Source organism: Azolla caroliniana, unplaced genomic scaffold, assembly GCF_043228905.1.
Source record: "Azolla caroliniana isolate FFs.n. ecotype wild unplaced genomic scaffold, voAzoCaro1.0.p SCAF_2, whole genome shotgun sequence".
Classification (NCBI taxonomy): Eukaryota; Viridiplantae; Streptophyta; class Polypodiopsida; order Salviniales; family Salviniaceae; genus Azolla; species Azolla caroliniana.
The window spans coordinates 14,627,048-14,641,471 of NW_028230437.1; the positions used below are offsets into that span (position 1 = coordinate 14,627,048).

The following is a 14,424-nucleotide window of genomic DNA, read 5'->3' on the forward strand; positions in this document are numbered from 1 at the left end:
AATAAATATATTTTTCCTAAAATTTCTCCCAAAATACTAGTTTTATAATTCAGCACTTCATGCAAAGATTAATTTAAACAACATTGTAATATTTAGCAAAATTCAAGTTATCAATTTAACCAAATGACATCATTTTTAATTCTTATGTTATATCATTATTTCTACTTCTGACAAAATGTTATAAATATATGCAATTCTACATATTAAGAAAATTACCTGTAAATTTGGTTTATACGATTACACTTGGTTCATATTTTATTTTTAAATTATCTCCTATATGAATGACTGATTCTTTATATTGACTTCTCATCTTTCTCTTAAAATCTATGAATGAAAGTACCATGTTCAGTGACTTGTGTGATTCTTACCAATTCAAATTTGATTAATGGGCTTTTGTTTTTATAAATCAAGAAACTTTAATGAAAGTATTATACGAAATATTTTTTAAAGAAAGCAGCGTAATGTAGACTTAATTTTATCTATATTGATATAATAATATATTGCACACAAATTCAAGTGAATAAGGCCTACATATTATGTATTGAGAAGAAACATATGTAATCCATAAGTTAGCTTTGTCCATGGACTTTGACAACATACCCAAAACATTTGATTCTCTGTAACAGCCTTAAGACTCTTCCCTTAAATCTAGGATTGTTCTAAAATCTTTTACATCATATCTCATAATTAAACTAATGACTCATCATTTACTACAATGTCGCCAAAAAAGTAATAAAGAGAGAAAATTACAAGTCACTCGTACATCAATTATGATATGAAGTTTCATAATTAATTTACTGATGTGTGTGGCATGAGAGAGACTTAACTCGTCAAATAAATGCCGATGGAATATTCACCCCAGGAACACTCGGTCAGATTACACTTCATAACTCAAGAACCAGACTCTTGGCACTTCTTCCAATTGAAACAAGCCTTCTGATAAGAATTTGCACCATTAGGCAAAAGAGATGGTCACTAATCACAATATGAGTCGATTTCTTGAGTGTGTTTCACGCATTCATATAACGCAGATCCTTTTCAGCTTCAATTCCATCAAAATAAGAAACAAAGAAATGTCTATTTGCTTCCATATTCTTTGATAAGAACAAAGTCAGCGTACTTTTCTGGGATTTTCTCCAAATCTCTACCCTCAATCCACCATTGACCAACTAAAACCCCAGGGCCAACAGGTCGTAGATAACAAAATGATGCATCATTGAATGGCCACAGATGTTGAACTACACAAGCGAAAAAGGAAAAGTATGTTTGCTAGTTTTCTCACAAAATAAAATAAAATGAAGGCATTACACAGAAATATATGGGTTGATGATATCAAGTTTGGATGATTACCTGGTTTTGGAAAATTTTGAGGAAGTTCACGAAGATGTAGTTGTCCATCACCGTAGTCCAAAGCTATGTTGCATGCCTCCTCAGTTGCCACAACTTTCCGTGTTTCTCTAACCTCAAAATATAGAGGCATCACTTGTGTTGTAATATATTTGACCATCCAACCTCCTGTCATGATAGGAAGGAGGAAAAACTACTTAAATTATGGAAACATGACATAATATATGGGAGAAGATACCAAAATATACACTTCTTGGATCTGTTTAGAGGCATCCACAATCAGAAAGAAATTTAAAACAAATGATAATTGCACAGACCTACTATCACACGACCATATACACTACCATCGGTAGACAGGAAAAAGACCTACACCAAATTCAACTTAATCAATATTAGAACTACATCGAGTTGAGAATTAGAGCTTGTAATATATTCAAATCTTCAGAGAAGACCAACCTTCTGGAATGCACAGAATTGATTTAATAGCCATGAATCTATCCCAAAAAGAGCATACCAAACAGAAAAGTAATGAGACATTGAAACACATGTGAATTCCAATACATGGATAATGATGAAGATGTATCTACCAGAGAAAGCTCTTCCATCCCATGTAACAGGCTTCATGAAGGATTCACTTTGTGAACCGAGCAAAATACTTCCAGGATCAGAATTCGAGATTCCGGAATAATCCCCTGCAATTTCCCACATAGTTTGCACTAGCCTACAAAATAATTCAGATTTGAGAAAAACTATTTTATTACATTACAAACACATTTCTTTTCAAAGTACATCATGCAATGCAAGGATTGGTGTCTTCATAAATACCCCCAGTATTATCTATCACTGTCGCTCCATGTGTTATGGAATATACGTTGATATCAAGGTTGTCAAGCCATTTTTTAAGTGCGACTGAGACTTTTGTAATGAATGAATAACATACAAGATTTACATCACGAGCATGTTATGTGTTAGAAGTTTTAGTATTTCAATGACGTAATATGTGGGAACACTAAAGTCTCTTTCTGACAGGATGTATAAAGGCAATGCTTTAACATTGTGCTCTAGCATGTAATTTCTCATTATCCATCATGAGGTTAGTTAGCCACATGTGAGAACAAAACATGTCAATATAAAAGACAAACACACATTTATTTTTCCTTACTTGGGTGAAAGGAGGTCAAGAAGACGATGCCTTCGCTCTTTTGGAATATCCCCAATTTTTTTCCTGCATTCATTTTTCACTAATTTTTCAAATATTCACAATTAGGGTAATCTTATCATTTGTTAAATTGAGAATTGGAAACAAAGACATGCAGAACTAACGAGCTCTGAGACATTCGAAAACAGGTAACGAAACTAAGTCTTTTGAAAATTACATATGTAAATAAATACCAAAGGTATGCAGCTTGGTCATAGGTGTTAGCATCATTGGGTATCAGATAAGCAGGTGGATCGAGTAATGTTATAACGTCAAGTTCATCAAGGTAGACCTTCCGCCCTGATTCAAGTATCCTGTACGGGTCTTCACCATCATTTCCGATGGTAGCATTATTGTTCATTTCAGCTTCTATCTCTTCATCGGATTCATTGTACCACCGTGACAAATTTCTTTCTTCATGTATACTTTCGCTATCATGGCTTGTATGAGTAATCCCTCCATGCCCTTCCTACACACAAACCCAAAAAGACTCGAATTCCTTCTTTCTCTAAAAGAAGTAGACCATGGCTACTTTATCATTTGATTAAAAAGCATGGCAAAATGTTTTCTAGAGGATACCTGAAAAAATGGAAAATTGACTTTGCCGTTCACTGCTCTTATCATTTGGCATCTCTTTCTTACGTCACTCTGCCTTCTTCCATAAAATCCATTGAATGTTCTCCTTGTTTGACATGAAGATGAAGACACTGCGCATATTTTATCTTTCAAAGTGAAAGCAGAGCCAGGCAAGGTTATACATAAACAAGAAGACCCGTGTTTTAGAGGAGGAGATGATTGTGGTGCATGCATACCTCGTTGTGTTGGGGTTTCGAAGCTCCACGCTTGGTGAAGCTGGAAACTCACGGCCATCGCCAGAGAGAGAGAGAGAGATGGGAAATTGCCCAGATAGAGCCCCCTGAATCGTTTTTCTTTTATCTCCCAAAATGACCTCTTCTTCACCACTCTCGGTCACTCTCTCTCTCTCTCTCTCTCTCTCTCATTTGAAGGTAGGCTACATACATTGGGGGGGGGGGGGGGGGGTTCAAAAGAAATATACATGCCTTTATGTATGTGTCATGTCACTCTCGATCTCAATATACAATATACATGTTCTTCTTCGATAAAGATCATACATACATACTGATACAATATGTACATACATATATACGAAGATGCCATGCTGATTGGGGGAGAAGGGGGGAGATCATAACAAATAAATAAATAAAAGCACTTGGGCCATGAAAGGAGTGCAGAAACCAAGTTGTTTCAATCACCTACAATAATGATGTCACATATAATCAAATAAGTAGCCACAAGGACTCAATGTTGATTGGATTGTAAGACACTTTCATTGACCAAACTAACCGAGGAGCATACGCTATGTTATCAAAACGTTGTTAGGGCCAACCAACAATTAAAAAGTTTGTATCCAACAACTACTTGGGTGTATATAGGAGCATTAGTCATCAGTGTCACAATGTTGGGAATGAACAATGATATATATCAAACAATGTCAACATCAATGTTTGGTTCCTTTGCTCGTGAAATCACACACACACACACACACAAAAGTTGAAATTGAATGTGAGTGTGTGTGGCTCCAAAATTCAAAGATATTTAATCGTAATACTAGAGAGAAGGTAATTGAGATGCATAAAATAAACATGAATGAGGCACAATCATAAGGGAAACCATCTATGATTAATATCTCAAATTGCGAAGACTAATAGCCTACTACTTTCAAAACAAATGTAATATAAGTATACAACAAAGTAGAGAAACATTTCATTCTTTTAAAGGCCATAGATTCCAAAAATATCATAGGTTAAAATTCAACGGGAATCATTTGACATTCATATTCTTAAGGCCTCACGACACTTTTTTCAATTATCAAAAGGGGATGTTTGTTGTCTGGGGAAATCAAATGAACAATTAGGTAAGGCATAACTTAAATCACAAATTTTATGAAACAAAATTTTATAGTGACTTTGTGGGGAATTACAAGAGTTATAAATCTTAAATGGATGACCACTACTCATTGGAGTTGTAAGTGATAACCTAAAGCATCCATGGCAACTACACCAAAATCTCTATTCATCATTCCATATTTGGTTTAGCTTTTACATTATTATTAGAGTAATTGAAGGCCAAGTAATGAGAATAGTTTTATAAAAGGAGACCTAGCCAATTAATTCGTGAAGATTTCCTACAAAGTTAGGGGAAAAAGTAGATTTTCGTTCATAATCAAAGTTCTTAGCCTCATGTTATTGGCTGGCCCGGTGTGAAGTGGGACAAGCCAACCAAACCCTAGCCTCGGATGTATACATATATGTATGTATGTACATATGCCCCTTTTGGGGATGCTCATGCAAGGGTGTGGTGGTTTATTATTATTATGTATTGAGAATAGTGAGTGAGTGTGTTTGTCTCTTCATTCTCATTCTCTCACTGTACTTTCTATTTTTCTCCTCTTTTTCATTCTAGCTTCTTCTTTCTCCTTCTGCAACCGTAGCTTCTTCTTCTTCTTCTTCTTCTTCTTGTAGTAGAGGAGAAACCGTGCGGTGTGAGTGCAGTAGGCGGGCACCACCAGCAAAGCAAAACCTGAGTAGACCCAAAGGAAAGGACAACATTGGCACTGGCGATCCTACTAGCGCTTTATCTCTGTCCAGATGAACTTCGCACAGTCCACCTTAGAGGATTGTGAGGACACACACACACACACACACACACACCACAACTCCGCAGTGGTGTTGCGCCTGGCCGATAACCGCCGATATCCACTCCGCCTTAGCCAACCAACCGTGGCTTCGCGCGACCCAGTCCAAGTAGGACTAGCAGAATGATCCGCTGCAATGGCCATAAGATCTGCATCGACACGACGGCGGCCCCTAGACCGTCGTAGGCAGTGCAATCACTCCAGTGTGCGGTGAAACAATCAACATGCTTGACGGCATGATGGAAGAGGAAGTCGACATGTATCAAGAGGAAAATCTCGATTTTGTACCATTGTTTGAGATAGACGTCTATGTCGATTGTTGCATCTGCCCTAGATGCCAAATCGTTACCCTTTCCTTCATCGGAAGCATTAGCCGAGCTCGACCAGGCCTCCACAAACCTAACGTGACCTCACACTATCACAAAGGGTTCAAGCAACCGAGCTTGAGGAGCTGAACCTAGGAACACACGGCGCACCACAAGTAGTCCTAATAGCAAAGCATCTTCCCAATTCCTTTCGAACGCAACTGGAGTGCCTACTGCGGTCAAGGATGTTTTCGCAGGGTCACACATTGACATGCCAGGGCTCGACCCGTAGTTTTATCACCACAAAATTACTTTGAAAGGCGATGCAAAGACTGTCTAACAACGCAGATATAGAATGAACCCTAATTACGCTGAAAAGGGCAAGGAAGAAATCAACAAACTTCTTGGCAGGGGGTTCATTCGGCCGGTTAAAACGGTCACTTGGCTCAGCCCAATCGTGGTTGTCCCAAAGAAGAACGGGAAAATCCGAGTCTGTGTCGATTATAGGACGATGAACACAAATACGGTCATTGATGCTTTCTCGCTCCCCTTCACGGACCCTATTCTCAACACAGTTGAGGGCCATGAACTCTACAGTTTCGTGGACGGAATCAATGGCTATAACCAAGTTCGCATGGCCCTAGAGGACGAAGAAAAATCAGCCTTTGTCACAGATTGGGAAGTGTATGTCGCAGTGGTCATGATGTTTGGGCTCAAGATTGCTCTCGCAATGTTTCAACGTATTATAATGGAGATCTTCGAGGAATACATATCCAAGTTTATGCAGGTATTCCTAGATGACTTCATGGTCTTCGGTTCCCAAGCACAACAGTCGGCTCCGCGTAATCCCTTGAAGTTTGTGTTTGCGGTATTCAACAGCATGTTGGTTGGGCAAATCATTAACCAGCAGGGCATCGCAATTGACCCAAGTCCAGTCCAGGCAATCCTTGCAGCCCACCTCTGACCAACTCCAACGGCCTCATGCGGTTCCTTGGATAGGTGCATTGGCACAGTAGGGTCTTGTGCTACCTTGCCAATTTTGTGAGCCCTCTCCATGCAACCGTCCATTGTACGTCGTTTCGTTGGAGTCCAACCGAACAAGAGGTGTTTAACGCCCTCAAAATACTCCTTTCCCATGCCCCTATACTACAACCACCATGTTGGGATGAGTCGTTCCATGTATTTGTGGACACCTCGGATATTGCGATCGGCAGCATGTTGATGCATCTGTTTGAACGTGGTTGATTTTTACCAATATTCTATGCAAGCCGATGTCTTTCCTCGGCCGAACGCAACTACTCAACAACAGAACATGAAGCCGTAGGTCTTATTTTTAGTGTAACCAAGTTTCGACACTACTTGCTCGAGCGAAGATTCACGTTTCATGTGGACCACGCCATGTTGTTCTACATCCCGGCTAAGAGCTCATTGGCCAATAAAATGACTCGATGGGCGCTACTACTTCAGGCATTCGAGTCCTAGATGACCTTCCTGACTCCTCTATCCTCCATGTCACCACCACCCCTATTGTACTCGACGATCCCAATTATTGGTTGGACAACATGGACTTCTACTTGGCTAACGGGGTGTCATCGCCACACCTCTCCAGTGATGAGCGGAAATGGTTGGCAGCACGTAGCCTTAATTCTCGGTTGCTAGATGACATCCTCTACTTTCTCTCGGCAGTCGGGAACACCTGCCCTTGCTTTCGCCACACGCTCCGGGCTTATGCCAAGGAAACTGAAATTGCGGTGGTCGGGGCCATTTTGGATCACCAATATGCGTGCAAGCGCATTTCAGCTCGGCACCTTGGATGACCAAGTCCTACCAGCGTGGGTGAATGGTTTTTGGCGCAAGCTGTACAATGGCGCGGTGCCACCCAACCCCTTTATATGCAACCATCCTGCCGAGGCTAACCCCACAACTAGCCCTTCGTCTTTTGGCCCCCCAACCATAGTTATCGTCAGAACTTCGGACACTGTCGGATAAGTTGTCCACGATGTCTGCTGCAATCTTTGTAAAGTTCTTTCTTTCACGAATTGTTTTGTGTTTTGCTATTTACCGCATATCAAGGGTTTGTATGTTAGCCATGCATTTTTGCACTATCCCATAGGCATGCCTGTGTTATTGGCCGGCCTAGTGTGAAATGGGACGGGCCAACCAAACCCTAGCCTCAGATGTATATATATGCCCCTTTTTTGGGATGTAAGGGTGTGGCGGTGTTTTATTGAGAATAGGGACTGTGTTTGCGTTTGTCTCTTCATTTTCAATGTACTTGGTATTTTACTCTTTTTATTCTATCTTCTTCTACAACCACAACTTGTTCTTGTAGAGGAGAAACCGTGTGGTGCGAGCCACCCCTTAGGGCTGGGAGTGCGATAGGTGGGCACCACCACTTTCTATTTTTCTCCTTTTATTCTATCTTCTTCTTTCTGTTGAGATATCGGTCCCTCCGGATGGGGATCGGAGAAGCCAGAGAAGAAGGTGAACCGGGGTCTGAGTCGGAGTGACCGGAAGGACATCTGGAAAGCGGTTCGAATGGACCCGGAAGGGGTCCGGTTGGATTCGGTATGAATCGTGAAGAGACACAAATATGTAAATATGTTTCTTAGGGGTTGTTGAGGGCACAATTGTAAATAGCCCGTAAGTTATATAGGTATAAATATAACTTACGACAAATATAATAATGAAGTAGTTGTCATTATTGTTATACACAGAGAGAGAGAGAGAGAGAGAGAGAGAGAGAGAGAGAGGGAGATACAAAAAGCTTTTCTGTTGTAACCACCGGCTGACGAAGACAGAGCTCAAGGTCGTTGCCTCTGGGTCTCACATTGTAGTACCTCTGCCCTATAGTCATCCTGTTCAGAGTCTGTGAACTCTCATGGTTTTGCCTCTTCAGGTTTTCCACATAAACATATTGGGTCGTCTCATTCTATGTAAGTGCATTAATATTTTTTGTTGTTCTGTTTCTTTCATTGAGCGATTGAGACTTGGTTGAGGCCAAGCACTATTCCGTGCAAATTGGTATCACAACAAACAACAAAGGAAAGAAAAAAATGAAAGAGTCATTCGGTAGCATGTTCAAGCTCACCGACTCCAGCTACCCAGTGTGGAAATCGAAGATGAGGGACATATTAGTGGTAAAAGATCTTTGGATGCCGGTATAGTTTGGGGACAAAAGACCAGACAAGATTGATGTCGTGACTTGGGAGGTAATGCACATGAAAACGACGGCATACATTCGATGCTTCATCGACATGAGCCTATACAATAACTTTAATGAAGAGAACAAGGCCAATGAGCTCTGGGAGAAGATTGACACAATGTTGGAGAACAAGAATGTTGTAAATCAGGTCTCGGTATTCTGGAAGATAGTGAGGCTCTAGTATCAAGACGGCCAACATGGAAAAGCATATGAACGCCTTCCAAGGGTTGATAAACCAGACTACCTTGCTCGAAGTACCATTAGCCGATGAGGTATCGGCATTGTTATTGTTCCGATTAATTGTGCATATGCAAATTAAAAGGGAAAAGAAAGGGTGGAAAGGATGTATAGAAGCTTGTGTAAAAAAGTAAGAGAGAGGAGAGATAAAAGGTAGAGGGGAGACAGGCTATGAATTTATAGAGATAGAATTATATATTATATAAAATAGAGTTAATGGGCTAGTGGATAGTCACATTGACTTCTAGCTAAAGGTGCACAGTTCAAAGTCTTACCATGCAACGTGATTTAAGGAATTTTATTCATTTTTGCATTGAAGACGAAATTGGCAACCCCCTTCCTTTTTTCCTATAAAAGGAGGTTGAGGGGGGCTCATTGGGGAGGACATTTTGGGAGGAGGAGACTATCGTCATTTTTCCTTCGGAGCTCTTCATCTTCTTCTTCACCACTTCTCTTCATCTCTTCATACCCTACCCCTTCATCCCCTCATCGCCACGTGCTCGTCTTCTTCGCGTTGGCACTCGAAGTGCTTGTGAGCCCAAGCTTCGTTAGTTCGACGTTGCTTTGCCCCATTCGTCGTTGCTAGCCTGTGTGCCCGCTGTTCGGGTGGTCGTGGTTCGTTAGGGTTGGCATTTTGGTGGTGCTTGTGTGTTCATCTTCGCCGTGTTCGGTTTTTCTCGTCTCTAAGGGCATTTAGTATTTATGTTTTGATTGAGCTTGTGGTTGACTAGAAGTTGCCATTGTAATCAAACCCTATTTTATAAAGGGTCTTCTAGCGTTGGAATCAAACACGTATTTATTTCTTTGGCTGAAATCATTCGTGTTTCCTTCTTCTTTCTTTCTTTCTTTCTTTGTCCGTGTCTTCCTTGTACGTTCGGTCGTCTTGTGACGAAGGAGCATTTCGGGCGTGCCCATGCACCTCTCCTCCTCATAAAGACGTTGACGAGTTGTTATCAACGAAAGCCACCGACCTCACAAAACAAAGGGCAACGAGCCCTTGCTCAGAGAGGATTCGTAGAGAGGGTTCGTAGAGTGGGTTCGCAGAGAGGATTCATAGACAGAGTTCGTAGAGAGGATTCGTAGATTGAGGATTCATAGAGAGGATTCATAGAGTGAGGATTTGAAGAGAGAGTTCGTAGAGTGGGTTTGTAGAATGAGGATTCGTAGCGTGAGGATTCATAGAGAGAGTTCGTAGAGTGGGTTTGTAGAGTGAGGATTCGTAGAGTGGGTTCGAAGAGTGCTTTATAAGATTTAAAATAAATAAATATTTATCCCTTGAGTACTCCCTAGTCCAAGACCCCCGTGGTCCCGCCCAAGTAACACACGCGCTCGAAACTTCACGACAACGGTTGTGTCCCGATGCGGAATGAAGGTGCATGTTGAATTGTTGGCATAAGAGACGTGTGGCTGACAATGCCAACCGGGTGCTAGTTGTTGCTGAAATATGTCCGACACGTTCCGGAGGTTTGGTTGAATCTGAAATCAACCAATCGGCTGGATGATGAAAGCTACACGGGTAGCATCCGAAATGGAGTCATGAAGTTTAGCAAAGGAATCTTGATCGTGGCCCAAGCCCAAAATATCAACACCTTGTACCTGATGCATGCCCGAATTTGCCGGGAAGAAGTGAACATGGTGTCCGACATTGCTGGTGAGTTGTGGCACAAGAGGTTGTGGCACATGAGCCAGGAGAGAATGCGGAAACTTCCCGAAGACAACCTCATTCCGGAGGTGAAAGACATGCACCGACTGTTTGGCAGGCAAGCAGAACCGAACCTATTTCCGGTCGAGACCACTGACAAGACAGAAAGAACCACTAGAGCTTGTGCATACCGATGTATGCCAGGTGGACACAAAGTCACATGATGGGTCGCAATACTTCATGACGTTCATAGATTACCACATCCGGAAGTTGTGGGTCTCACCACTGAAGACAAAGGACCAGGTATTATCTGTCTTCAAGGAATTCCACGCGAGAGGGGAAAGGGAAACCGGCCCGAAGCTGAAGGCAGTTTGGGTGGACAACGGAGGCAAATACCAGGGGCAATTTGAGGAGTATTGTCGGTCGAAGGGAATCCGGCTCAAATTTACCGTGTCGAAGACACCAGAGCTGAATGGATTGGCCGAAAGGATGAACTGGACTATGATGGAGAGAGCTTGGAGTATGTTGGTACATGCTAAGTTGTCCAAGACATTTTGGGCTAGGTTGTTGATGAAGGCGACCTATGTGATAAACATATCACTCCCATCACCCTTGGACCGAGACACACCGTAGAGAGTATGGACCCGTAAAGACGTGTCTTACCGACACTTGAAGGTGTTTGGCTGTCTCGCCTACGTACATGTAGCAAAGGACAAGAGATCATAATTGGATTTGAAGTCCCAGCCATGCATATTCCTGGGGTACGACGATGATGAGTTCGGTTACCGAGTGTGGGACTTGGTCGACAAGAAGGTCTTCTGAAGTCGAGACATAGTCTTCATGGAAGACAAGATCATTGCCGACTAGGAGTTGGAGAAGAAGACAATGGACTTTGGGTCAACCGACAGAGATCAGTTGAAGGATATAAGGACCCATATGGCCGGAAGGCGGATGACTCGATGAACCGGACGGTTCCGGACAAGAAACCGAATCGATCGAAGAAGATCTGGATACCGAAACCGGACAAGAGCCTCAACCAAATTTGGATGAAGAACCGGTATCAGAGAACCAAGGTAGATGATATCCTCTCATGGAGAGAAGGGCCCCCCGGAGATTTCCAAAAGAAGAGCGTATATTGTTGATTGGCGAGGAGGATCCAGAAACCCTTGAAGAAGCAATGAGGGACACCCACAGCCATAGGTGGTTGAGTGCCATGTAGGATGAAATGGATTCCTTGCATGAGAACCATACATATGAATTGACAGAGCTACCGAAAGAAAAGAAGTGCTACGGAACAAGTGGGTGTAAAGTTAAAACCGGGAGATGCCGGAAATCCACCAAGATACAAAGCCCGGATCGTGGTGAAGGGATTCCAACAGAAAAAAGGAGTGGATTTCGACGAGATCTTTGCCCCGGTAGTCAAGATGACGTCCATCCAGACGGTGTTGAGCATAACGGCAAGGATGGACCTCAAGGTAGAGCAACTAGACGTCAAGACGACATTCCTACATGGTGACCTCGAAGAAAAGATCTACATGCAACAACCGAAAGGATTTGTCAAGAAAGGGAAGGAGAACCTCGTGTGCCGATTGAAGAAGAGCTTATAGGGACTGAAGCAAGCTCCTCGGCAATGGTACTGGAAGTTCAACTTCTTCATGACGGACCAAGGATACCACAAGACGCAAGCCGACCACTACATATTTGTAAAGAAATTTGACGAAGGCGACTTCCTGATACTTTTGCTATATGTGGACGACATGTTGATCGTCGGACCAGACCGAATCAAAATCAGGATGCTGAAGAAGGCCTTGAACCAGACCTTCTCAATGAAAGATCTTGGTCCAACATGACAGATCTTGGGAATGCACATTGTCCGAGATCAGACGAAAAAGCTATTGTGGTTGTCACAAGAGAAGTATGTGACAAAGGTGCTTCAAAGATTCAGCATGTCGGATGCTAAGCTAGTCGGATCGACACTCCCGACAAACTGCAAGCTGTCTGGAAAACAGAGCCCGAAGACAAAAACAGAGAAGTCGGAGATGATGAAAATACCATATGCCTCTACCATCTGAAGTTTGATGTACGCAATGGTGTGTACCCGGCCGGATATAGGATATGCAGTCGGAGTGGTCAGCTGGTTCATGAGCAATCCGAGAAGAGAACATTGGGTCGTTGTCAAGTGGATACTCTAATACCTGAAAGGCAACTCGAGCATGTGCCTTTGATTCAGCTCCGGTAAACCCCTATTGGAAGGCTTCACCGATGTGGACATGTCGGTTGATATAGATACCAACCGGTCTACATCCAGATATGTCATGCCATATGTAGGGGGAGTTGTATCGTGGTAATCGAGGCTGCAAAAATCCGTAGCACTGTCAACAACGGAAGCGGCGTACATGACAACCGTAGAAGTCGGCAAGGAAGTAATTTGGATGAAGTACTTCATTGGAGAGCTGGGAATCTGACAAGAGGAATACCGGCTCTACTATGATAGTCAAAGCGTCATCCACCTTGCCAAGAACGCGGCCTACCACTCCCAGATTAAGCACATCCAGAGGAGATATCACTGGCTCCGGAAGAAGGTAGAAGATAAAGAATTTTCACTGATGAAGATCCATACGGAGGAGAATGGGTCGGATATGCTAACCAAGGTATTGTTAGCCGACAAGCTGGATGCGTGCTGGAGATAGATCGGACTGACAAAGATCCAATACCCAAGTGAAGGGGGAGATTGTGGAGATATTGGTCCCTCCGAATGGGGATTGGAGAAGCCGGAGAGATCCATATGAAGGAGAACGGGTCGGATATGCTGACCAAGGTGATGTTAGCCGACAAGTTGGATGCGTGCTGGAGACGGATTGGACTGACGAAGACCCCATACCCGAGTGAAGGGGGAGATTGTTGAGATATCGGTCCCTCAGGATGGGGATTGGAGAAGCCTGAGACAAAGGTGAACCGGGTCGAAACGACCGGAAGGATATATTTGGAAACCAAATCGGATGGACCCAAAAGGGGTCCGACCGGATCCAGTATGAACTGTGAAGAGAGACAAATTTGTAAATATATTTCTCAAGGGTCGTTGAGGCCACAATTGTAAATATCCCGTAAGTTATATAAGTATACATATAACTTAGGGCAAATATGATAATGAAGTAGTTGTCATTATTGTAGTATAGAGAAAGAGGGGGAGAGAGAGCTTTTCTGTTGTAACTTGTAACCATCAACTGGCGAAAACAAAACTCGAGGTCGTTGCCACTAAGTCTCACATTGTAGTACCTCTATCCTATAGTCATCCTGTTCAAAGTCTGCAAACTCCCGTGGTTTTGCCTCTTGAGGTTTTCCACGTAAACATATTACAATGTCATCTCATTCTGTGTAAGTACATTAAATCTTTATTTCTGTTCTGTTTCTTCCATTGAGCGATTGAGACTCGGTTGAGGCTGAGCACTATTTCGTGCACTTTCTTCTTTTTATTCTATCTTCTTCTACAACCACAACTTCTTCTTCTACTTCTTGTAAAGGAGAAACCATGTGGTGTGAGCCACCCCTTAGGGTTGGGAGTGCGATAAACCACCAACAGAACCTGAGCAACGCATCCTTCTAAACAATATCCTATATTTTAACATACTCAAAAGTGTTTAGAGAAACATTAAATCCTGAAGATGTAAAATATTTTTTGAAAGTACAATTATTTATTTATTTTTATTTTTTTATGCTTCCAATCAACATGAAGCTTCGATGTGAATAGGTTCAATGATTGATTGGATGCCACCT

The 14,424-nt window shown here is 42.3% G+C and overlaps 1 protein-coding gene across 2 annotated transcripts; it reads right to left on the reverse strand.

Annotated features, from left to right (window-relative positions):
* Positions 1 to 589: 589 nt before the first annotated feature.
* Positions 590 to 3,459, reverse strand: LOC147867406 (WD repeat protein). Of its 2 annotated transcripts, none has more exons than XM_087315189.1 (9): positions 3,358 to 3,459; positions 3,125 to 3,252; positions 2,740 to 3,014; positions 2,510 to 2,572; positions 1,935 to 2,068; positions 1,804 to 1,841; positions 1,665 to 1,713; positions 1,351 to 1,515; positions 590 to 1,238 (listed from the first exon to the last, which is right to left on the reverse strand). In XM_087315189.1, exons 1-9 carry the CDS (start codon positions 3,413 to 3,415, stop codon positions 1,078 to 1,080), a joined length of 1,071 nt encoding a protein of 356 aa, XP_087171315.1. In that variant the 5' UTR covers positions 3,416 to 3,459; the 3' UTR covers positions 590 to 1,077. The 2 variants fall into 2 exon arrangements, with proteins under 2 accessions (XP_087171315.1, XP_087171313.1); XM_087315187.1 differs by having other exon boundaries at positions 3,125 to 3,267; positions 3,358 to 3,450.
* Between the last annotated feature and the right edge of the window lie 10,965 nt (positions 3,460 to 14,424).